Source organism: Scyliorhinus torazame, chromosome 7, assembly GCF_047496885.1.
Source record: "Scyliorhinus torazame isolate Kashiwa2021f chromosome 7, sScyTor2.1, whole genome shotgun sequence".
In the NCBI taxonomy this organism is placed as follows: Eukaryota; Metazoa; Chordata; class Chondrichthyes; order Carcharhiniformes; family Scyliorhinidae; genus Scyliorhinus; species Scyliorhinus torazame.
Window position 1 is genome coordinate 112,704,299 of NC_092713.1, and position 25,967 is coordinate 112,730,265.

A 25,967-nucleotide genomic window follows, 5' to 3' on the forward strand; every position below is an offset into this window, starting at 1 on the left:
GTGCCCAGACTTCAACTCATCATCGCTATCTGGGCTTTAGATGGCCCATTCCAATTTACATAAACGAACAAGGCCATGCTAGAAATATGCAATTAACTTCTCAATTTACAGACAAGAGGCCATCAGACTCTGTAATTGGCTGGTCATACCAGAGTATTCCAGAGGAATATGGTAGCATTGTGGATAGCACAATTGCTTCACAGCTCCAGGGTCCCAGGTTCGATTCCGGCTTGGGTCACTGTCTGCAGAGTCTGCACATCCTCCCCGTGTGTGTGTGGGTTTCCTCCCACAGTCCAAAGATGTGTAGGTTAGGTGGATTGGCCATGATAAATTGCCCTTAGTGTCCAAAATTGCCCTTCGTGTTGGTTGAGTGGGGTTATGGGGATAGGGTGGAGGTGTTGACCTTGGGTAGGGTGCTCTTTCCAAGAGTCGGTGCAGACTTGATGGGCCAAATGGCCTCCTTCTGCACTGTAAATTCTATGACAATGGATCTTGAGAGAATCACCCTGGCTGAACGGGTATCCTGTTTATTTGCATTAATAAGTTTAAGTCTGAATGGAATGATGTAACTCAGGCCAGGTGTGGGTGCACACCTCTGGCTCAGTGCTAGCAGTTTTACCCTCCGTCTGTTAACCCCTAAATTACCCACTGCATCTTCAATTCCATTTCTGGGATTTCTAGGATCTTCCTATCATAACACTACGAAGGTAAATAAACTTGAGTTTTAGATTTTAAATTATATTGATTTTATTCCACTAACTAGATCTACTTGTCATATCTGCTACAAAAGGCCATTTTACATCACATGTAAGATTGCTCTTAATCTCCACACGAAATACTACTTAATTGCTTTATCACTGAAGATGACCAGAAGTTTAGCTATTCTGTTTTGGAAGAATTCGGGTCCTTTGAGCAGTAAATTGGTTCACTGATCTCAAGACAGTCAGATTTCTGTATTGTGATGATATCAAAGTGAAAAAACTTCTGAATTTTACAGAGAGGAAGTTAACAAATTTTCTTCAATCTTCAAAATGTTTTCAGAATGATATATGTGGACTTTTAAGGGTTAAATTAGGAGACATTACACAAACTCCGGTTGTATTCCCTGGAATTTAAAAGGGTAAGAGGTGATTTGATTAAAGATTAAAATGTTTGGGGGAACGGGATACATGGAAGGATACTGTTTATAGGTTGTAGTAGGGTGCAGGAGCAGACAGACCTTCTATTCATGCATAAATTGTTGAAGGTGACTGCAGATTAGAGTGGTTAATAAAGCATACAGCATCCTCAACTTTGCTTTTGTACTCCATGCTCCTATTTGTAAAGAGTTTACTGTGTACTATAACTTTGTGTAGAATCCCTGCAGTACAGAAGGAGACCATTTGATCCATCTAGTCTACACTGACCCTCCAAAAGAACCCACTAGCTTGGCCCACCGCCCTCCCCTATCCCCGTAACCGCACATAACCTTTGGACACTAAGGGGCAATTTAGCACGGCCAATCTACCTATCTGCACATCTTGGACTGTGGGAGGAAACTTTCACAGCCATGGGGAAAACATGCAAACTCCACACAGACAGTAACCCAAGGCCAGAACTGAACCCAGGTCCCTCGCACTGAGGCAGCAGTGCTAACCACTGTGCCATCATGCTGCTTAGGCTGGTTAGAAATTCATACACACAGACACGACAGATGAACACTGAGGGGAAGGAGGGATGTACAAAATATTGCAAGTAAAAGTATAAAGGTCTCTTCCAGATGGATGACTTCTAGTTAGATTCTTCAGTCTAGGTCTCCAGTTGGATGAGATTTTGCTTTCAGTCTGTAATGGTTTTTATTATAGCCTCATAAGGGTTTTGAGAATTCCCTGCAGACTCAAAATCAGCAGACACGAAACGTGTGGAGGAGAGAAAACAAGTCCCAACCGCTCCTCTCAGCATCCAGCAGCTTTATCTCTGGGTTCTCTGAAAACACCCCACCTGGCAGAACCCAATCACTGTCTGTTGCCAGGTAGAATATGGTCCTTGGCCAATCCATTAGCCATCAGCAAATCAATCAAACCTAATCCCTCCAAGCTCTGGGGTGCCATAAAGTCTTGAGTTCTCTGTTCAAATTCCAAATCTTCATAGCAGTGTACTATATTGGAACTTTTGAGTTCCTACTTCCCTCTCACGACTTAAAGGTATATCTCCATTAAGGATCCATGGACTAAACATGATGACAAAGTAAACAAAATAGGAAATAAGGGAATCCACAGGAAAGATTCTTGTATTGAAAACTTAACTAATCAGGAAGCTTGTATATAAATAGAAAACTATTAGACTCCTAAATTGGAGTAAAATTATTAATTTTGTACCAGGTAATGATGTCGGATTTAAAACACAAGAACCAGGAAAAAAAAAACTTCATATTTGTCACACGTGCTTTCTTGAAGTACGAAACTCATCATCCTTCTGTTAAAAGTATCATGAAGAGACCTGCTGCTGGATTTCAGACTATTTTAGTTTCAAGAGAAGTGTTCAATTTTTACAAAATAGCGAATGTTTAGATTTCTTGCTCCAAACCAAAAACCAATCTATTCTCGTCCAATCTCAATCACCAAAGGGAAATGTAAAGAAAAATTATCTGTTTTGAGTAAGAATCACTTGAATTAATTGACCTTGATTGAGGCTACTACAATTGGATTAGCACCTCTGCCTTCACATAAAGAGGAATTTGTTTCTGACTACACCATGCGCCCGATTAAGTGCATATGTTATTCTGTGCTGAGGACACAATCAGCCCTACTCTCAAGTCAAATACCTGACTGCTCATCGCATGAGGTCGTGGCTGATGACACTGATCCGCAGGCCACAGACCAATGCGGAGACCCGCTGCAACACGCCCCATACAGCAACCAGGAGTGTAATTGAGCTGTGCTTCGGCCTCCTGATGATGCGGTTCAGGTGCCTGGGACGCTCTGGAGGGGTCCTCTAGTATGACACACAGAGAGTCACCCACATCGTGACAGCCTGCTGCATCCTCCACAACATTGTGCACCAGAGGGATGACGTGGTGGAGGAGGAACACCACGCCTCGTCTGATGAGGATGCGGGAGAGGGGGTGGATGGACAGGACATGGAGCCCAGGCTGCACGACGTGTGCGCCAGGGCCAACGCGCACGGGACGCTTTGATCGCCTCCAGGTTCACCAGCTGGGGGGTAGACTGGCCAGGTGCACGGATGCGCAACCCACCCCCACATCCCCACTGTCCTGGAGGCCCGCTCTGGTCGTGACCAGGGTCCGCACACTCGCGGCCATGGAGTACAGGGAGTGGACCATCTCTGTCTGGGACTGCGCCACATCACCCATTCACTGTGCCATCACTTTCTGGGTTTCTGTCACATCAGCCCGTGACACTGTGATTTCCCTCTGGGACTAGGCCACCTCCCTCTGCATCTGTGCCACATCGACCAGCGCCTGGGGAATGCCACCGACATTCCCAGCCATGGCCTGCTGTGGCTGGGTTATGCTCAGGAGTGCCGCTGCGATGTGCAGGTGCCTCTAGCACATGGTTGACTGTGAGGCGGCAACCTTGCCCTGGGCCTCAGCCAGCACCTGCATAGAATGCCCCAGGTCTTGGACATGCTGGTTTATAGTCAAAACCGTCTCCCCCAATGCCTCCACTGTGGACGCTACACGTACAGTGTTGGCTTGGGTGGCACACATTGTAGGCACCACTCCTTGCTGCTGCACCTGCAGCTTCTGAATTCTCGCACTCAATCTGTCATGTAGTCCGTGACTCTGCGACTGCACCTCCACGATTGATGGGACTGTCCGTTCCAAAAGCCTGAAATGCATCTGGACGGCAGCTAGTTCCTGGGGTTGGCCTGCCCTCCGACCGTCCACCCCCTCAGGTGTTCCTACCTCCATCTGCTGTGCCGGATGCGATGTGCGGTGCGCACCATATAGTGTCCCAGGAGCTTCTTCACTAAAGTGCCCAACCGAGGTGAGCGTCTCTGGGGTGGTGGATGGTGGATGGTGGAGGATGTTGGAGACAGCTGTGAAGGGAAATCTGTGTCATCCTCTGACGTGAGCTCTTGGGATTTCCCGGGTTCGAGTGGAGGGCTGCCATCCGAGCTGCTCTCTTGGCTGCTCGGCTCATGGGGAGGGGCTCCGGCTGTGGCACTGGCTGGGGGTGGGGAAAGCCAGATGGATCCGCCCCATCTGTAGCAGCTGCTGCTGCATAACACAAGATAAGACACCAGATTAGACCATGAGCTGGTGGGGGTGGGGGCTGATGAGGTGAGGGTGGTATGGGGGGTGGGGGTGGTGCAGATGGTTTGGTGGGGGTTTCACACATGTCACGGGGAACTGCAACTAAGTGGGATCTCACTTCCTCGCCCGCGGCCGAACTCCACCTCAGCGACCTCTGGGCCACCAACCATGTCCAGGGCCCTCTGCTCAGCCACAGTGGGGGGCCGCAGGTCTGGCTGTCCCCCTCCTGTCTTCTCCCGCCCCCCGGTGGTTTTGCGCATCCGGCCATGGCAGCTGGTATGGGTGCCGGCCTGTGGTACAGGGTGAGGTGGGGGGCTGGGTAGAATCACGGGTGTGTGAGAGGGGGGTTGGTACCAGGGGACGCTGTTGCCCATTCACCCTGGTCACCCTGTCATGGTCGTGCAATTTATTTTCGGCACTGCTGGTCGGTCCGGATGACGTTGCCCATGGCGCTGACTGCCTCTGCCACCCACGCCCACGTATGGCAAATGACGGCGGCTGGCAGCCTCCTCGGGCCGGGGTACAGGGTCACCCTCCTCTCCTCCACTGCATCCAAGAGGGTCTCAACCTCTTCGTCCACGAATCTTGGGCTGCTCTCCTCGCTGCCATCGTGTTGGCTGGGATGGTGTGTTGGGAGTGCAGTGTGTTTCTGTGGCTCCAGCTTCTCAGTCTCCTGAGTGTCAATCGTGAAACCAGCAAATTCGGCGCCATTTCTCATTAGAATCGATTGTGTTCCACGTGGCATCGGTGTTAGCCCCCTCAACAGTAGCAGAATCGTCCAAGTGTGACTGTCAGTTTTGTTGTCGTGGAACTCCACGAGTCTCAGACACGGAGAATCCTGCCCAGGACTGGCAATCTCTGCTCGTGAGTGTTGCGACTGGGGTTTGAATTTCTTGCTTTTCTACTTTGTGCTCCATTATCACACTTTGCAACACCTTTTAACACCGATGCTGCTAGATCTGTTGACTATTTCCAGCATTTTCTGTTTAGATTCCATTTTAATATGTTTGGTACATTCTTATCTGCTGATGTAGACATTTCTCCCTTTGAGAATTGTTATTTTCAGATGCCTTATTGCACTTAGTGATAAGCATTTAGTGCTTCACTATTATGATTGTTTAGTGTATATTTGCTGATCTGTTATTGTATTTGTCCAGCATTGTGTCGTCTCTTGTTTTTTTAATATAAATTTAGAGTACCCAATTTTTTTTTTCCAATTATGGAGCAATTTAGCATCACCAATTCACCTACCTCCAAAGCTTTGGGTTGTGGCGTGAAATCTGCGTCATCGTCTGGCTTGAGAAGGGGGAGAATGTGCAAACTTCACACGAACAGTGATCCAGGGCCAGGATTCCGCGTCCTCAGCACCCCAGTCCCAGTGTGCCTCATGCATACAGTAATGTTCTCTGGGTGCCGGGGAGCCGCACCCCAGTAACCAGCGCGACACCGAACTCGCCACTTGACCGTAACCTCTGGGATACAAGCCCACACACACAGGCGAAGAAAGCCAGTGCACTCACAACCCAGGCTGTTGCTCTCAAACGCTGATTAAAAACTGACAGAAACTTAAAATGCTTATCATTGTTCAAAATAATAAAACAGGCCACGCGTGAGGTTCATGTTTTGATTGTTGCCTGGGTAACGAGGCGGTTTCTCTCCCCCCCCCCCCACCCCCGCCGCAACTTCGTCGCCGAGAGGCCTTAGCAACAGGCGGAATCTGAGCGGCCTTAGCAACGGACAGAATCCCGAGCGGCCTTCGCAAAGGACGGAATCCGGAGTGGCCTTAGCAACGGACGGAATCCCGAGCGGCCTTAGCAACGGACAGTCTGCAGCCCGAGGACGGCGGAGTGAGTAAAGCTGCGCCAGCCCGGTGAGCGGACTCTGCAGTTACTGTAAGTCTTACCTATAAGTGACCAACGATCAGCTCACTCTCTCCCAGGATTGTGAATCCCTAACTGCCTTCCAGCCGGCAGTATTGAGCACCTTCTTGAGCCGCTGGTTTAGACGAGAAGAAAGTTAAACCTCTGCAAGTGGGGCGATTGGTGCCGGCTCTTGATGCCATCAAGAAATGGGACACCCGCACCACACACAGTTACATTTGAGCACTTTCACATCGTTGGACGGACCAGAAGTCAAACTGTAAAGGAAAATAGAAAATGCTGGAAATGCACAGCAGTCCCATGGATGAAATGCTTGGTTAAAGTCATACACTAAACCACATTTTCGCCCGGCACTCATGGGATGTTTACAAAATACTATTGGGTTGAGAAATCTTAGCTGGTTTATTTATTGGTCAAAATGGGACCTCAGAAAGTTTTAATAACAGACAGAAATGATGTGTGGTGGGGTGGTTGTAGGACAGATTGTAGTGAAATCACAGTAGGACAGAGTCAGAAAAACTGTGTCTTTAGAGAGAGTGAGAAAGGAGTGGAGGAAATTGAAGAGATAGGCGCCTGGGATAGAAACTTGGGGGATTGAAATGCAAGAATAAGGATTCAGATTTGATGGCCTGGATTTTGCAGTGATTATGATGTTGAAACGTCAGCGTTTGTCATCACTACTCCATTCAAACTGACAGTAAGCTCTGCAGGCAGAGTTGCACAGAAATACAGAAGTTACCGTCAATAGTTCTACGATTCATCACAGGCATTCCCAGATTACCAATTTGAGTAAATCAATTACATTGCCCAGAATTTCCGCTGTTATCGTTAGTCTCCCTGTAAAGGGTGCACTTGGTTAAATCAGGTGTGGCTAGGTTTTTGCATTTCATTTTTTAAAACGTGTTTTTATTGCCATTTTCTAATTTTTACAGTATAACTGATTAACACATAATGTACCTGATATTTACATATGTACAAATTTTACACACATTCCTTCCGTCGGCCCTTCCCCCTCCCCGCTCTCCTCTCTTCCATCCCCTCCCCCTTGATGTGGAGATGCCGGCGTTGGACTGGGGTGAGCACAGTACGAAGTCTTACAACACCAGGTTAAAGTCCAACAGGTTTGTTTCGATGTCACTAGCTTTCGGAGCGCTGCTCCTTCCTCAGGTGAATGAAGAGGTCTGTTCCAGAAACACATATATAGACAAATTCAAAGATGCCAAACAATGCTAGGAATGCGAGCATTAGCAGGTGATTAAATCTTTACAGATCCAGAGATGGGGTAACCCCAGGTTAAAGAGGTGTGAATTGTCTCAAGCCAGGACAGTTGGTAGGATTTCGCAGGCCAGATGGTGGGGGATGAATGTAATGTGACATGAATCCCAGGTCCCGGTTGAGGCCGCACTCATGTGTGCGGAACTTGGCTATAAGTTTCTGCTCGGCGATAGTCGGGCTCCTCCCTGGCACTACCTATCGCCTTGGGTGTCGTATTGCTGTACTTCGTTCCTCTCTTATGTGGTTCCTGTTGTTGTCTTTGTGGGTTCGCTATAGGTGGTGGTGGGGGGGGGGGGGGGGCTCTTTTTTTCCATGTCTCTCTCTCTCTGCTACTCCTCTGGGTTATTTCCTTGCTTCCCTCACCCCCCCCCCCCCCCCCCCCGTTTGTGTGCTCCTGTCTGCCCTCCTTGGTCTCCCCTTCATAATCACTATTGGCTTCGAACAGATCTTAGATCAGGCTGATGAATAGGTAGAATCCCTCGTCCGACCCGCGGATGGTGTACTTGATCGCTTCTTTGAGGCGATGTCCAAGGTTGTGGGGGTGAGGGTTTGTGGGGGTGAGGGATGAATAGCCCCCTTTGTGGAATCCCTCAACCGACTCTCGGATGGTGTACTAAATTGCTTCTTCGAGACGATGTCCATGGTTGTGGGGGTGAAGGATGAATAGCCCCCTTTGCGGAATCCCTCGTCCAACCCTCGGATGGTGTACTTGATCGCTTCATCGAGACGATGTCCAAGGTTGTGCGGCTGAGGGTGGAGCCATGCCCGAGAGTGGCAGTCTTCAGGGTTTCAGACCAGCCAGAACTACATATGGGGAAGTGGGCCGACGCCCTGGCTTTTGCTTCCTTAATCGCATGCCAGAGAATCCTGTTCAGCTGGCGATCAACAACATCACCCACAGCTGCCGACTAGTCTGTCCCCTATGTAGAAGTCCCTGACCGCTAGCGTCCCCCCGTCCTGTCTCCATGTTTTAAAGGTGGCGTCAAGCATGGCTGATGGGAATTTGTGGTTATCACAGATGGGGGCCATGGAGAACATCCCGGTTAAACTTAAATGCTGCCTCATTTCGTTCCATGTCCTCGGGTTCCGGCGCCTTCCCCGCCTGCATGGAGTTGATACTCTCCATGACCTCTCCCAGTCCTATTCGTGCTTCCAACTCCCCTTGCCTATCGTCCCCCACAACAGTTCATCGAGGAGCTGTTTCATCCCCGCGTCCCAGTTGGGGGGAACTCAGTGGTGTACAGTCAAAGAACAAAGAACAAAGAAATGTACAGCACAGGAACAGGCCCTTCGGCCCTCCAAGCCCGTGCCGACCATGCTGCCCGACTAAACTACAATCTTCTACACTTCCTGGGTCCGTATCCTTCTATTCCCATCCTATTCATATATTTGTCAAAATGCCCCTTAAATGTCCCTATCGTCCCTGCTTCCACTACCTCCTCCGGTAGCGAGTTCCAGGCACCCACTACCCTCTGCGTAAAAAACTTGCCTCGTACATCTACTCTAAACCTTGCCCCTCTCACCTTAAACCTATGCCCCCTAGTAATTGACCCCTCTACCCTGGGGAAAAGCCTCTGACTATCCACTCTGTCTATGCCCCTCATAATTTTGTATACCTCTATCAGGTCTCCCCTCAACCTCCTTCGTTCCAGTGAGAACAAACCGAGTTTATTCAATCGCTCCTCATAGCTAATGCCCTCCATACCAGGCAACATTCTGGTAAATTTCTTCTGCACCCTCTCTAAAGCCTCCACATCCTTCTGGTAGTGTGGCGACCAGAATTGAACACTATACTCCAAGTGTGGCCTAACTAAGGTCCTCGGTAGAAGGCCTCAAATGCTTGGTTGACCATTTTTCGTTCAGCTACTAGTCCGCCGCTGCTATCCTTCACCTGCACTATCTTCCTTGTGGCTGCCTGCTTTCTCAGCTGGTGAGCCAGTAGGCGGCTAGCCTTATCTCCGTGTTCGTAGAAGGTCCCTTGTGTCTGGTGGAGTTGGTGCGCTGCTTTTCTAGTGGATAGCAGGTTAAAGTCCATTTGTAGCTTTTTCCTCGCCACCAGAAGCTCTATGGTCAGGACTTCAGAGTACTTTCTGTCAACCTCCAGGACTGAGTCGATCAGTTGCTGCCTAGCCACCCTCTCTTCCTGTCTCTCCATGCCTTGTAGGCTATAATCTCTCACCTAATCATCGCCTTCAGTGCCTCCCAGAACGTAGAAGCTGAGTCTTCCCCGTTCTGGTTGTTCGTGATGTACTCGTCTATGGCCTGAAATATTTTCTGGCAGAAGACCTTGTCGGCCAAAAGGTCCGTGTCCAAACTCCAGGCGGGGTGTTGGGCTCAGCCAGTCTCCAACCTCACATCCATTTAATGTGAAGTGTGTTCGGAGATGACTATCGCAAAGTATTCCGCTCTGACTATTTCTGGAAGCACCAATTTCCCCACTGCAATGATGGCCATATGTGTGTGTACTTTGTTCACCGGCGAAAAGAATGAGAATTCCTTCTCATCAGGGTGTAGGAACTGCCATGTGTGCACTGCCCCATCTGCTACATGAAAGATCACAATTCCCTAGCCATAACTGTTTTTTTTCCCTGTTGATTAAATTCGGATTGCATTTTGCCAAGTCTGCCCCAATGTCCTGATATACCTGGATTTTGCTACTCGCCTTTGTCTATCGCGTCCACCTCAGGATCCTCTCATGTTCCTGGTATCAATGTAGTTTCACAACGACTGCTCTTGGTTGTTCCCCCGCCTTGGGTTTTGTCCGGAGCGACCTGTGCACTCTGTCATTCTCCGACAGGCTGGGGGGTTGTCTCTCCTGACTAGGTTGCCCAGCATTTGGGCAAGGTAACCCACCGGGTTCCTGTCCTCGATCCCCTCTTGCAGGTCCAAAATTCGTGTGCTCTGGCGTCAAAACCTATTCTCTTGGTCCTCAACTTTCCCCTTCAAGCTCCCCTGGGCCACCACCAACCTTTTATCTCTGCCTCCAGGTCGACGATGTGGGCGGCACGGTAGCACAGTGGTTAGCACAGTTGCTTCACAGCGCCAGGGTCCCAGGTTCGATTCCCGGCTTGGGTCATTGTCTGTGCAGAGTCTGCACATTCTCCCTGTGTCAGCGTGGGTTTCCTCTGGGTGCTCCGGTTTCCTTCCACAAGTCCTGAAAGATGTGCTGTTAGGTGAATTGGACATTCTGAATTCTCCCTCAGTGTGCCGAACAGGCGCCGTAGTGTGTTGACGAGGGGATTTTCACAGTAATTTCATTGCAGTGTTAATGTAAGCCTACTTGCGACAATAATAAAGATTATTATTATCCTGTAGCTGTGGTCTGTCGATGCTTTCTCCAACTCCTGGATTGTTTTTTCTTGCACTTCCACCTTCTTCCCTAGTCCATCGATCGCTTTTTGCATGGAGACCATCGCCTCTGTAACTGTCACCTTGACAGCCACCTGGATTTTAACCTTTATCGTCTCTCTCATCGCGGCCAGTTCCTTCATAAGGAATGTCTTCCATCCGTCTTCCAGGTGGTGAGGGAGGGAGGCTGATGCTCAGGTCATCCCTCTCTCTTGGGTGGCTGGGACTCCCTCACCTCGTGGGTCCACCAGCTCATCCGCCTGCTGCTCGTGGCCTTTTCCACTGCTTCCGTCATCCCTTGGATCTCTCGAGCTCCCGTTTGCTGGCATGCTGGCACTATTCCTTTCCTTTCTCAGCTTTCGAATTTGCAGGCAAAATTCGCCTAAAAATACCTCTTTGGTTATGGTCTGGAAGAGTGCCACCTGATGTGCATCTACTCAGCACATCACCATCACCGGAAATGATCGCTTTTCATTTCATAATAATTTCAAACCATTTTTCCGGCCCTGAGCAACTAATTCATATTTGTGCACCCTTTAATTTCTTCATGATAATAAATTCCACATTTAAAAAATGATAGTTTTGTTTAAACTTTTAATCTGGCTTAATTAAATCATAATGCATTTTTGTATCTGAAATTTTGAAGTAAAAATGAAGTATATTTCCCTATTTCACAGTGTGTGAATATACCAAGGTGATTGACTGCTTACCTGTTTGCTGATATTACTACTGCTGCATGTCCATCCCATCCCGGACTTGGCGGCAAATTAAAAAACCCGTCGTGAATAGGGAAATCAATGGCAACAGATCGCCAGATCTTCGAGGCTGGTTTTCTTTGAGGTCAATGGTGAACACCGTAACATCGCTACTGCGAAATCCAGGTTTATGGAATTGGAAGCCAGTGTAGGTCAGAGATTGTCTGGGTGACTGATGGGAGGGATGGAATGTGAGCAGTAGACTTTAGACAGGTTGGAGTTCAAGAAGGTGGAGGTTGCGAGGTCAGTAAGGAATGTGTTAGAGTAATCAAGTTTGGAGGTGATTAAGACTTGTATATGTGGCAAAGAGCCTGAGGTAATAGTGGGAGATGGGAAACGCTGTGGAGACGGAAGTAATAGTTGCTTGTGACAGAAAGGATGTGGGTTCAAAATTCTGTTTAAACCATTCCTAAATCTGAATATTGATTTTTCTCATTGCTATCGGCAAACTTTGTGTGAAATATTGAAGCATAGATTTGAAATTGCATATGTAGATAACAGAATTGCATAATCTGCATTCAGGAAGCCCACAAAGCCAAAAAAGCTTGCGAAAATCTGCATTTTGTGTATAGAAGACAGTTGGTATTGATATGATTAAAAAACGTTCATTTTATTTATAGTTTTCACAAGCAATACTGGAAAAATATTGAAAATGTGTGATCCTGCTAGTGACGATGTTCCTCCTGACGAGGATGGCCGTAAGGTCATTCCAACTGTGTGCGAGTACCTTAAGGAGCAACAAGGTAAGCAAAGTATTGTTCATTTATTTAGCTCCTTTTATATTCTCAGAATGTTCCACAGTGCTTCACAACCAATAAATTATTTTTGAAGTTCAATCATTCTTGTTTTTGTCAGCAAATGTGGTAGATGGCTTTGTACCTGGAAAAGCAGCATTGAAATGACAGTTGAGAATGGACAGTTAATTTGTTTCGATTCCACTGTAAAAGACTCCTGGCTCTTCTTCCTAAATGAGTCATGGCCTTGGTTTGAAGCAAGCGTATCCAACCTGTGTGTGGTGTGTGTGTACATCTCACTCAAGGGCCCTAAGTACATTTCACAAAGCTCTGAAGAAGATATACGAACTCAAAACGTCAACTATTTTCTCTCTCCACAGCAGCATGCCAGACCTGCTGCGTTTGTTTTGGTTTTGATTCTAACATTCACAGTATTTTGCTTTTATTCGGAAAGAGGTTTGGCACAACATTAAGCATTTAAAAAAAGCTGCGGTATGAAAAGAAACAGCTTGTTGAGCATAAAAACAATGTCCAAGCAATAAATTGATATTTTAAAAAAGATAAAGAAATAAAGAAGTATATTTGACTGCAATAGGGTAAGAGTTTGTGTGCCAGACTCCCTCCAGGCTTTGTGTGCTCAATCACTCACCCACATCCACTGAGAAGGCCTGTTAGTGTTTGGGAGGAAGGGTGAATAATAATCCTGAGACTGAGAGCGAACTAGACTTATGCACATACACTCTTCTCTCTCACACCACTCTCTATCTCACCTCTCTTTCTCTCACACATGGTCTCCTCCCCTTTCTCTCACTCACACACATTCTCGTTCCTCTCATCCCTCTCATACACACTCATACACTCCGCATCCTCCTCCCTCTCACTCCTTTTCTTACACTCCACTCCACTCCTTCACTCTCACACACCCCTCTCTCATGCAAACTCTCCCCTCTCTCAAGTACTCTTCCCCCCTCATACGACTCTCCCTCTCTCTTGCTCTCTCCTCCCTCTCTTGTATACCTCCTCCCTCGCAAACTCTCCCTCTCGTGAACACTCTTCCCTCTCTCGCTCACCTCCCTCTCTCATGCATTCTCTTCCCTCTCTCTCTGAACTCTCCCCATGTACTCTCTTCCCTCTCTTGCACACACTTCTCCCTCTCTTGTGCACTCTCCTCCTCCCTCACGCACTCTCCATCTCACGTACTCTCCTTTCTCTCTCGTGCGTTTGCCTCTCTCTCTTATGCACTCTCTTCAAACTCTCTCTCATGAACTCTCCCACTCCCTTATGCACTCTCCTCCCTCCCTTGTGCAATGCTCCCTCTCTCGCTCACTCTAATCCCTCTCTCACTCACTCTGCTCCCTCTCTCTTGGGCACTCTCCTCCCTCTCTTGCGCACTCTCCTCCCACTCTCGCTCACTCTCCTTCCTCTCTCAAGCACTCTCCTCCCTCTCTCAAACTCCTCACGCATTTTCCTCACGCACTCTCCTCCCTCTCGCTTACTCTGCTCCCTCTTGTGCACTCTCCTAACTCACGCACTCTCCCCCCTCTCTCTTGTGGACTCTGCTCCCTCTCTTGCGTGCTCTCCCCCTCTCTCGCACTGTCCTTATTTTAAATATAATTTTAACAAGCTTGAACTTAGGGCAGCACGGTGGCGCAGTGACTAGCCCTGCTGCCTCACGGCACCGAGGTCCCAGGATCGATCCCAGCTCTGGGTCACTGTCCGTGTGGAGTTTGCACATTCTCCCCGTGTGCAGGGTAGGTGGATTGGCCACGCTAAATTGACCCTTAATTGGAAAAAATGAATTGGGTACTCTAAATTTATTTATTTTTAAACCAAGCTTGATCTTACAAACATCGTGTAGTACAGATCACTTACAAAACTAGTTCAGCCGCATCCTTAAAAAAGCAAAATAGTGCAGATGCTGGAAATCTGAAATAAAACTGTATCCATGGAGAGAGAAAGCTACATTTCAGATTGATGTTCTTTCATCAATATAACATTGATGAAGAGACAAATTCCTTTGTTAGGTGACACTTTGGTATTTGAAAGCAGTAGAATTTTGCATCAGACCTTGTTTTAAGTTCTGATGCTTCCAGACCTGCTGAGTATTTCCTTCATTTTATGTTTATGTTTCAACTTCACCCTTGATAGTTGAAGGCCTTCATGTAAGAAAGGAAATCAAAAGGTTTTCTACAGACATACAATTGGTAAAAAGGTAGCATAAAGCTTAGCAGAGACAAAAAAACCTAAGAGGCAGAAGGCATGGCTTATATACTGAATGATTACTCTGCATGTGTGTTTATCAAGGAAAACAATGCTGGCAATGTGAAACAGGAGGGAATTGAGAGAGTGGATGGACTAAAATTTGATAGACAGGAGGTTCTGGAAATGTTGGCTGTACTTAAAATTGCTAAGTCACCAGGTCAACATGGGATACACTCAAGGATGCTGAGGGAAATAAGGGTGAAAATTGAAGTGTTACTGCCTCTACTAACTTCTTTAGGAGGTGATTAAAGAGGACTGGAGTATTGCAACTGTTACACCCTTGTTCAAAAAATGGTGTAGGGATAAATCCAGCAACCACAGTCCAGTCAGTTTAACCTCAGTGTTGAGAATATTTTTAAGAAATGGTAATCTGGGTCAAAATTTACAGTCACTTGGTCAAATTGATTCAGGACAGCCAGCATGGACTTGTTGAAGGGACATCATGTTTAACTTACTTGCTCGAGGCTCCCAACTTTGAGGTGCATTTGTGGTTTATTAACCACCTTGGCAATGTTCACCTCTCAATGGAACTGCCAGCCACCCAGAGCTTTGGGCCCACTGGGCATCTCTCCTTGGGAACCTGCCCAACATTCTTAAATTGAATGGCAAATTTACAGACTGCTTCTTATTTGAAGACCTGTAAAATTATGACACCATGCAACCAGTGGGGTTAGGACTCATTTTAAATCAGATCACAGAAAGTGTCAGAGTTGGTTAAGATTCAGTCCATGCTCTGCTTAATGCTCACACACATTTGGAAATGGACTTGAAGTGTCAAAACCTACAAGGCTATGGACCAAGACACAGAAAGTGGGATTAGGCTTGATGCCTCGTTGTTGGCTCGTGCAGAATGTGTTGAATGGTTTTCTTCTGTGCTGTAAATTTCTATTCTATTTTATGATCTGAACTGATTGCATTATTTGAACAGATTTTGTCGCTTGGCTCCATGAGTCATCCAAACTGCCTGTGTTGTCTGAACTGATTGTACTTCTTGGCTTTATCTACTATGAAGAAAAGGAGGTTAAAGTATCACAGTTTAGGACTACAACTGGTTTTACAAAAGTGTTATCACAGGGATAGGAGAAATGCATATGGATTGTGGATAGCACAAATGCTTCACAGCTCCAGGGTCCCAGGTTCGATTCCGGCTTGGGTCACTGTCTGTGCGGAGTCTGCACATCCTCCCCGTGTGTGCGTGGGTTTCCTCCGGGTGCTCCGGTTTCCTCCCACAGTCCAAAGATGTGCGGGTTAGGTGGATTGGCTATGCTAAATTGCCCATAGTGTCCAAAATTGCCCTTAGTGTAGGGTGGGGTTACTGGGTTATGGGGATAGGGTGGAGGTGTGGACCTTGGGTAGGGTGCTCTTTCCAAGAGCCGGTGCAGACTCGATGGGCCGAATGGCCTCCTTCTGCACTGTAAATTCTATGATTATCTAGCCCCACTACTGCAAGGCCATGCCGTTCATTTAAAAGTTAAATTTTCAGGGACTTCCAGTGGCAGCCGTGGATTGAGTGGTCGCACATTTGGTGGCACCCGGTCAAGGCAGATTTGGGAGGCCGAGGGTCCAGGACATTTCATACCTCTCCCATGTACACCGGGTGCACTCCTGGATTTATTTTTTCATGCTAGATAAGACACTGCTGGTGGGGTGGCTGACTCGGCGTATTGTGCGATTGTGATTTCTGACCATGCGCCGCACTGGATGTATATCTGCGAGTGGCCCGGGGAGAGTGGTGGGGGGCAGTGCTCACAGTGGATGCTGGATGTGGAGTTGTTGGAGGATGAGGAGGTGTGCAAGCGGGTGTGGGCTGCTATTCGGAGATATGTGGAGCTAAATGATATGGAGGAGGTCAAGGCTGGCCCCACTCCCCCCGCATAATCAGCTGCTGTGAGTCCAAATCAGAAATCTTCCCTAACATCCGTCTCATAAAATCCACATCATCCCAATTCGGGGCATAGTCATTTGCCAGAATTTCGATAAGTGGGAGGCACTCAAGGCGGTGGTTAGGGCGGAATTTATATCAATTCGGGTGCATAGGAAGAAAACGGAGTGGGAGGCAAGGGCAAGGCTGGTGGACAAGAATTTGAGGGTGGACAGGAGATACCGGAGGCGCCGGAGGCCGGGCTGTTGAAGGAGAGTCAGAGGCTCCAGATGGGGTTTGGGCTAGTTTCTACAGGGAAGGCAGTGGGGCAGTTACGGAGGGCCAGCGGTGCAGTGTATGAGTGTGGGGAGAAGGCGAGTAGGATGTTGGCCCATCAGTTGAGAAAGCAAGAGGGACATCGACAGAGTTAGGGATGATAAGGGCAAGGTGGTGATGGACCTGGAGGGGGTGAATGGGGAGTTTGAGGCATTTTATAGAAGGTTATACATGTCAGAGCCCCCAACCGGGGAGGATTGGATGCAGCGGTTTCTGGATGGCTGGAGTTTCCCAAAGTAGAGTTTAAGGGCTTTGTTGTTGGCACCTTTACCGTTCTTGCCGGTCAGGTACTCCATGAACCCAGTGGTGGTGTCGACCTTAAGTGTGTGGGGGCAGTGGAGGCAGCATCTGCGATAACCATAGGTTTGCACCCGCGGGGCTGGACGTGAGGTTTTGGGAGAGGCGGCAGGAAGGCAGGCAATAGAGTGCTTTGTCGATCTGTTTATAGGAGGCAGATTTGTGATGTTGGAGGACCTGGAGGAAGAGTTTGAGTTAACCAGGGGTAATGGCTTTAGGTACCTGCATGTTCAGGACTTTGTAAGGAGAGAGGTGTCGTCCTTTTTTGGGCTGCCACCCCTGGGGTTGCAGGACTAGTGCTGTTGAGGGATGAAATAGGGGAGGGGAAAGTGTCAGCTGTCTATAAGGAGTTGATGGAATGGGAGGGGAACCCTGCTGGGGGACATCAAATGCAAGTGGGAGGAGCTGGGAGCTGAGATGTGGGCGGAGGCCTTGCGGAGGGTGAACGCGTCCTAGTCGTGTGCAAGGCTAAGCCTCATCCAGTTCAAAGTGGTACATAGGGCGCATATGACGGTGGCGAGGATGAGTAGGTTCTTTAAGGGTTAAGAAGATTGGTGTGGGCGATGTGCGGGGGACTTGTGAATCACGTCCAGATGTTCTGGGCATGTGCAAGATTGAGCGGGTTCTGGCAGGAGTTCTCAGACGTGATGTCCGAGGTGTTAGGTGTGGATGTGGTCCTGAGTCCAGACGTGGCGATATTTGGGGTGTCGGAAGACCTGGGAGTCCAGGGGGTGAAAGAGGCCGATGTTTTGGCCTTTGCCTCCCTGATAGCCCGGCGACCGATCTTGCTCTGGTGGTGTGACTCAGAGCCTCTAAAAGCGGGCGTATGGTTCAGCGACCTGGCGTAATTCCTGAGGTTGGAGAAAGTTATGCTCACCGTGAAGGAGTTGGTGGACAGGTTCACCCGGAGGTGGAAGCCGTCTATTGATTCTTTAAGGGGGTTTGAGAGGTCAGCGGGGGGTGGGGGTGGATTAGTGGGGGAGGGTAAGTTTCTTAAAATGGGAAGGCGGGATGTGAGAAGTGGGAGGTGTCAGGGGAGTAACGACAGGGGAGTGGGTGTTGGTTGTTTATTGAGTTGTTTGGTTGTTCTTCTGATTTTGTTTGTTTAATTTTCTCACCAAAATGGCCAATTGTTTGCCTTCACTGTTTGCAGAATAAGAGACTTTAACCAGTGTTACTTCATTAAACAACTGACGTATTAGTTTATTATAGATCAAAACTTCTTTTTGACAAGTTGCAAGTACTGGTTAACACACAATTTTAATCTGGAAATTAAAAAAAAATATATATTTTTTATTCTCCTTTTTCACATTTTCTCCCAAATTTACACCAAACAATAAACAATAATCAGTAATGAATGTAATGTCAATCCCCATATCAATAACAATGATCCCATCCTCCCACCAAACCCCAGACATTAGCCCGCATGTTAACATAAACAAATGACAAAAAGGAATCAGGAATCACCCATAGTCACCATTAATATATCCAGCCCCTCTCCCCTCAACTCTCCCAGCCACCCCCATAATGTTCGATGTGCTCCAATTCGCGAAAGTTCATAATGAATAACACCCATGTAGAACCCCTCCATCCTTCCCCTCAGTTCAAATTTGACCTTTTCAAGCGTCAAGAATTCCAGCAGGTCCTCTCACCACGCCAGGGCACAAAGTGGAGAGGTTGATCTCCACCTTAACAGGATCCGCCTTCGGGCGATCAACGAGGCAAAAGCTACATCTGCCTCCGCACCCGTTTCCAACCCCGGCTGGTCCAACACCCCGAATATGGCTTCCCTAGTGCCCGGGTCCAGTTTCACTTTAGAGATTACCCGAAATACCTCCTTCCAGTAATCCTCCAGCTTTGGACAGGACCAAAACATATGAACGTGGTTTGCCCCCCCACCCCCCCCGCAACATTCACACACATCTTCTACCCCCTCAAAGAGCACATCTTCGCCCTTGTAAGGTGCGCTCTGTACACCACCTTCAGCTGTATCAGCCCCAACCTCGCACACGAGGTGGAGGCGTTCACCCTCCGGAGCATCTCACACCAGAACCCCTCCCTCCATACCCTCTCCCAACTCTTCCTCCCACTTTGCCTTGATCCCTTCTAGTGGCGCCTTCTCCTCCAAAATAGCCCTGTAAACCGCCGATACTACCCCCTTCTCCAGTCCCCCTGTCGTCAGCACCTCCTCCAGCAATGTGGAAGCCGGCTCTACTGGGAAGCTCTGTATCTCCTTTCTGGCAAAGTCTCAAACCTGCATGTATCTAAATATTTCCCCCTTCTCCAGCCCATACTTCGCTCCCAGCTCCTTCAATCCCGCAAAACGACCCTCAAGAAATAAATCGTTGTGTCCTAATTCCTTTCTCCTCCCATCTCCGAAAATTTCCATCCCGCTTCCCTGGCTCAAATCTATGGTTCCCCCGAATCGGCATTTCCATTGACCCTGTCCCCAACCCGAAGTGTTGTCGAAACTGCCTCCAAATTCTCAACAAAGCTATTACTACCAGACTCCCCGGGGCCGTCAGGAGCGGCGCTGTCGCTAGCGCCTTCAATCCCGATCCCCTACCCAAACTCTCCTCCATTCTGACCCATTGGGAATCAACCCCTTTGAACCAGCTCTGTACCTTCTCCACATTCGCCGCCCAATAATAATACATCAGGTTCAGAAGACCCAAACCCACTGCCTGCCTTCCTCTCTGTAGTAGTACCTTTATAATTCTGGCCACTTTCCCTCCCCATATGAACGAGGTAATCATCCCTTCAATCTCTCTAAAAAATGCCTTTGTCTGGAAAATTGGCAGGCATTGAAAAATAAACAGGAATCGCGGCAGCACATTTATTTTAACCGCCTGTACCCGACCTGCCAGTGACAGAGGGAGACCATCCCACCTTGCCAGATCAGCTTTCACCCTCCCCACAAAACTAGAAATGTTGTACCTACAGAGCCCCCCCCACCCCAATTTTGAGCAACCTGCACCCCCAGGTATCTAAAGCGAGTCCCTGCCTTACGGAATGGCAGCCCCCCGCCCCCCCCCCGGCCAAGACACCACAAAATATTCATACTTGTCTAGATTTAATTTGTACCCTGAGAAAGACCCAAACACCCGAAGCAGCTCCAGTATTCCCCTTATTGACACACTTGGTTCCAACACGTATAATAACAAGTCATTGGCATATAAGGACACCCTATGCTCTATCCCCCCCCACGCACTATCCCTTTCCATAACCCCGAACTTCTTAATGCGATGGCCAATGGCTCAATCGCGAGTGCAAACAGCAGGGGGAACATAGAACATCCCTGCCTAGTCCCACAGTGGAGAGGAAAGTATTCTGAGCTGATATTATTTGTGAGGACACTGGCCCTCGACTCCTTATATAATAGCTTTACCCAGTCCACAAATCTGGGTCCAATTCCAAACCACTCGAGAACTGCCATAAACTACAGCCATTCTACCCGGTCAAACGCTTTCTCGCCATCCAATGCCACAACCACCTCTATTCCCTTCCCCTCCGCTGGTACCATAACCACATTCAATACCCTTCTAATGTTCGAAAAGAGCTGCCTCCCTCTCACAAACCCAGTCTGATCTTCACCAATCACAATCGGGAGGCACTCCTCTAGCCTACTTGCCAGTACCTTCGCCAATATCTTTGTGTTCACGTTTAAAAGTGATATGGGCCTCTCCGACCCACACTCCATCGGATCCTTATCTTTCTTAAGTAACAGGGAAATCGATGCCTTCCGCAAAGTTTGTGGTAACACCTCCTTCCCCATCTCAGAGAGTAGTAAGGCGTGGAATGCCCTGCCTGCAACAGTGGTGGACTCGCCAACACTAAGGGCATTCAAATGGTCATTGGATAGACATATGGATGATAAGGGAATAGTGTAGATGGGCTTTAGAGTGGTTTCACAGGTCGGCACAACATCGAGGGCCGAAGGGCCTGTACTGCGCTGTAATGTTCTATGTTCTATCGCCTCCTCAAACATCCCCATCATCAGCAGTACCAGCTTATTTTTGAATTTTTTATAATATTCCACCGGAAACCCACCCGGCCCTGTCACCTTCCCCGACTGCATCTTCCCAATCACATTTTTTATCTCCTGCTCCATGATCGCCCCTCTATTGTAGCTCTGTCCCCCTCCCCTAACCTCGGGTAATCCAGCCCATCTAGAAATTCCTGCATCTCCCGGCCTCCCCCAGGTGGCTCTGACCTGTACAATCTCTCATAGAATTCCTTAAAGACCTTGTTACTCTGATCTGGAGCTACCACCAACTTCCCTGCCCTGTCCCGCACCTGGACAATTTCTCTTGCCGCAGCCTCCCAACGGAGCTGACCTGCCAACATACGGCCCGCCTTCTCTCCATGCTCGTAAACTGCCCCCCTTGCTCGCCTCAGTTGGAGTACCGCCTTCCTGGTAGATAGTTGGCCAAAGCTCGCCTGGAGTTCCTTCCTCTTTTCCAACTGCGCTGGGTCCCTATCTTCTGCATACCTCCTGTCTACCTCCAGCGTCTCATCTATTACCCTCTGACATTCCAACCTCTCTTCTTTGTCTAGCCTAGCCTTGAACAAGATCACCTCACCCCTCATTACCGCCTTTAAAGACTCCTAGACAATCGCTTTTGACACCTCACCCGTGCAGTTAAAACCTACAAATTCCTCGATTACTTTTTCAATTTTGGCACAGAACCCTCGGTCCCCAACAGTTCCGCATCTAACTTCCACTCTGGTCTCTGTACCATTACCTTCTCCAGTACCATATCCACCCAATGTGGAGCATGATCTGATACAGCAATTGCCAAGTACTCCGACCCTTTAACCTCAGCCAGCAGCGCCTTCCCCAGCATGAAAAAGTCAATCCGCGAGTACACCTTATGGACCGCTCAGAAAAATGAGTACTCCCGCTCTCTCGGGTACAGAAACCTCCAAGGGTCCATCCCTCCCATTTCCATCATTAGCTCAGCCAGCGCCTTCGCCCCCCCTGATGGGACCAAGCGAGTCCGGCCGTGATCTGTCCAATTTTGGCTCGTGCACTAAGTTCCAGTCCCTCCCCACTATCAGTTTGTGTGTGTCCAAGTCGGGGATGGCCCCACACACCTTCTTCGCGAATCCCACATCGTCCCAATTGGGTCCATATACACTTACCAGTGCCACTAGCCTCCCCTCCAGCTCCCCTGTCACAATCACATACCTATCCCCCTGATCTGCAACCACCTTCTCTATCTGGAACCGTACCCTTTTGCTGACCATTACCGCTACCCCTTGAGCTCTTCCGTCAAATCCAGAATGAAACACCTGACTAACCCAGCCCGTTTTAAGTCTCAGTTGGTCCTTCACCCTCAGGTGAGTCCCCTGCAGCATTGCTACATTGGCGTTCAAACTTTTAAGATGCACAAGCACCATTGACCTCTTGACTGGGCATCCCAGCCCCCTTACGTTCCACGTGACTATCCTAACTGCAGGTCTCTCACCCCCCATCCTTCTTATCCACCATCATCATACCACTGAGCCCTGCCCCATTGAGTCTGACCCGTCCCCTTCCATTATTATCAAACCCCTCCCCCTCCCAGAATCCCCCCTGCACTTCCCCTCAAAAAAATCTCACTCAGTATCGTTCCTCCCCCACCCCACTTGTCCGCCTCGTAGGCCCATCAAAACCTGCTAACCAGGCTCTAATGTCCGCAGCCCTCCTCTCACCTCACCTCCGTTCACTAGCCGACTTTAGTTAGCTAGTGCAGATAGCCCCCCTCCCCCAAAAAGGCATACTGTCCCCTCCCACTCAGTCCCAGAAGAAAAAGAAAAACAATCTAACCCATGCAATTCAATGACATAACATATAACCGTTGCAACAAAAAAAAAGAGCAAAAATGCCAATCAAACCAAACAAAAACTTAAACTCTATAACAATGTGAAGTCAAGTAAGTTACAATACAGGTCAGTGAAAAGAAAGTTATAACATTTATACATTTTCCAGCTCCCCAATCACAATCCCCAATCTCTCTTCCAGCTCCACTCCTCACTTCTGCCTTCATGAACGCCTCAGCCGCCTCCACCGTTTCACCCTCAGCTTCGCCAGGTATATCATACCAAATCGCAGTCCCTTGTAGGACAGTGCCGCCTTCGCTCGGCTGAACGCCACTCGTCTCTTTGCCAACTCCATCATCAAGACCTGGTAAATCCGAACTCTAGCACCATCCCACTGCACCTCACGCTTCTGCTTCGCCCAGTTTAACACCACCTCCTTCATGTGGTATTTATGGAAGCAGATAATGACTGCTCTTGGCGGCTCGTTTACTTTGAGTTTCGGCCTTAACGACCGATGAGCTGGGTCCAGTTCATACCGGGAGGGCTCTTCACATTCCCCCCATCAACTCCACCAGCCTGTTAGCAAAGTACTCAGTTGGCCTTTAGCCTCCTGCCCCTTCAGGTACACCCACAATTCTCAGATTTTGCCGCCTCGAGACGTTCTCCAAGTCCTCGAGCTTTGCTCGGAGTCCTCTGTTGACCTCCACCACCCTCTGTAGTTTGTCTCCCATCGAGGTGAGCTGGTCGCTGTGCTGCGACATGGCCTCCTCCACTTCCTTCATCTTTTCACCCTGTTCTCCCATCTCGGCCGATGTCTTTGCCACATCCACCCTCACCGGGGGGGATTGCCTCCTCCACCAATGATCTTAGTGCGACCGCCATCTCCTTCCTCAACGCCTCCACGTGCCTCGTAAACTGCTTCTTCAGCTCCACAGCCATCACCTTGGTCATCCTTTCTACTCTAAGTAGTGCAGCCCCACCACGCGGTCCGGCATCCGCCATCTTGTCAGCGCTTTTACTGGTCCTCTCCTTTGGCGGCGAGCCAGCATTTCCTCTCCTCGTCACTGCTGTTTTTGGCATCCCTTAACCACTTAATATTTTTCTTCTACTTTCAATCTCAAGATAAATAATAAAATAATTTTTAAAAAATTTTAAATTAAAAATTAAATTTAAAAAAAAACATGTTAATAATTTTAAAAAACTTAGAATTTTTTTTTTTTTCAAAAATCAAAGTTCAAAACATCTCTTCTCCTGGGACATGACTTCAAACATTCCAAACATGCATTTTCAGCGGGGAGCCACCCGGTGTGCGCTGCTCCCCCTCTACATCTGTGCTAGATTCAGGCCTCGCCTCAGGCCACGCTCCTCCCTGCCGCTTGCGTCGGGCTCGATGCCCTTGCTCCTCCGGTCTCGGGGGCCCTCACCAGCTCCAAACCTGCACGACCCGGTTCCGTCCCTCAGGCCCCAACGGCTGAAGAAATCGCGATTGGCAAAACCATGGGGAAACCCCCAGAGAATGGCGAATTGCCGCCGACCGGCGGGAGCCCCCCTCCAGCTCGATCGCATCACTCGCACGCGCCACCGGAAGTCTCTTAATCTGGAAATATAACAATCCATTTCCTCCTAAATAAATTCCCTCTGCACGCACACACACACATATAGACAAACAAAATCTCTCAGATCTGATTGATGGTTCTCAGAGCATGCTGGGGAAGACAGTTTTCTACATTCAGCAGCATTATTTTCCTTAGAAAAGTCTTTTACTTTGCAAAGCACTTTAATATCCACAAGATTTAGTATTTAAGAGTCTAACAATTCTGACTGTAAAGAAGTGTGAAGTCATATATATTCTGGTAGGACAATGCGAATAATGGACGGGAGTCTCCGCCGCCTGCGGGGCACCGACCCATTTCGCGCCCCATGCTAGTGGGAGGATGCAAATGGGACAAAATGGATCAATGATTTATAACCTATGTATGATTTACGATCTATAACCTATTAACGGACTGGACACCGAATTCTCCATGCCTCCGTGATTCCTCAGCCCTTTGGACTGTGATATATGCGGTGTGGATTGGTACAAATATTGGCCAGGGTGACCCTGACATGATGGACCTTGCCGTCAGCAAAGGGGGTAAATATTTAAGGTAGGTGCCCCCAAAGTCCATCGGAGAGCCTCTCTCCCTCCACAGTGCAAATCCACCCCCAGTCCTCCACCGGATTCCCCCACCAGACCCCCCCCCCCCACCCCCTCACCATCAGAGAGCCCCACTGGAGACACCCATCAGAGACCCCGCATAACAGGGAACCTTACATAGCAGGGAATCCCCATAATAGGGACCCCCCCCCCCCATATCAGAAAACCCTCCATAAAAGGGAACTCCCTGTTATAAACATCGAGGAGTTAAGTGCTTTCACTTCCTCTTTTGCTCAGCAGAAAGCACTTAACTGTTTTTGAGTAGTCATAAGCAGTCAATCATAGCTAGATGTTTATAAACATTTGGATAGTTTCACAGAAAGCTACTTGAGATACATTTAAGTATAAAGGGAAATTAAAATAATCTATCCAGACAACTGTGTGACTGGAAGCTGTCAATATTGGTCTATTAAAAACTATTTCTCTTTGAAATGAATTGACACCTTGCAGATCAAAGGGTCTAAAGCCTTGTGCTGTGTTTGTGGCTTTCTATTATGTTACAACTGCTGCTTTCTAGAGAGCTGTCTGAGGCAGCAGCTGTAAGGCACAGCTGAATGAAAAAGCAGTGATTTTTTTCACTGTTTCTGTATGCACTGCTCTTTAGCTTCCCTGGGGGGTTATGGGGGCTATCTCTTCTATGAGGGGTTCTCTGCTATGGAGGGTTCCTGTTATGAGGGAAACTCTGGTGGGGCCTCTGATGAGGGGTCTGATGGGAGTCTCTGGTGCAGATCTCTGGTGGGGGTCTCTGTTGGGCTGGTCTGATGGGGGTTGGTGGGGGGAGGTCAGGTCACCCTCATGCATATGTTCTGTGGGAGGGGGTAAGCCAGCAATTACCGTGGTGGCGGGAGGAGCATGCCCCTACCTGTTGAGGAGGGCAGGATTTGTGTTGCAAGGGAAATGGAGCCAGCCATCGGGCCTCGTCATTGGGCTTCCCGCTCAAAATGGCTATCCGCTAGTGG

General features: G+C 48.6%; 1 protein-coding gene across 2 annotated transcripts in view; it reads left to right on the top strand.

The window, feature by feature from the left end:
* Positions 1-5,990: 5,990 nt before the first annotated feature.
* axdnd1 (axonemal dynein light chain domain containing 1) overlaps positions 5,991-25,967 on the top strand; it is a 486,782-nt gene continuing 466,805 nt past the window's right edge. For both annotated transcript variants that reach the window (XM_072511281.1, XM_072511280.1), the window contains exons 1-2: positions 5,991-6,150; positions 12,137-12,259. In XM_072511281.1, coding sequence (XP_072367382.1) covers positions 12,169-12,259 — 91 coding nt within the window. In that variant the 5' untranslated portion in view covers positions 5,991-6,150; positions 12,137-12,168. The remainder of the gene's footprint in view (positions 6,151-12,136; positions 12,260-25,967) is intronic.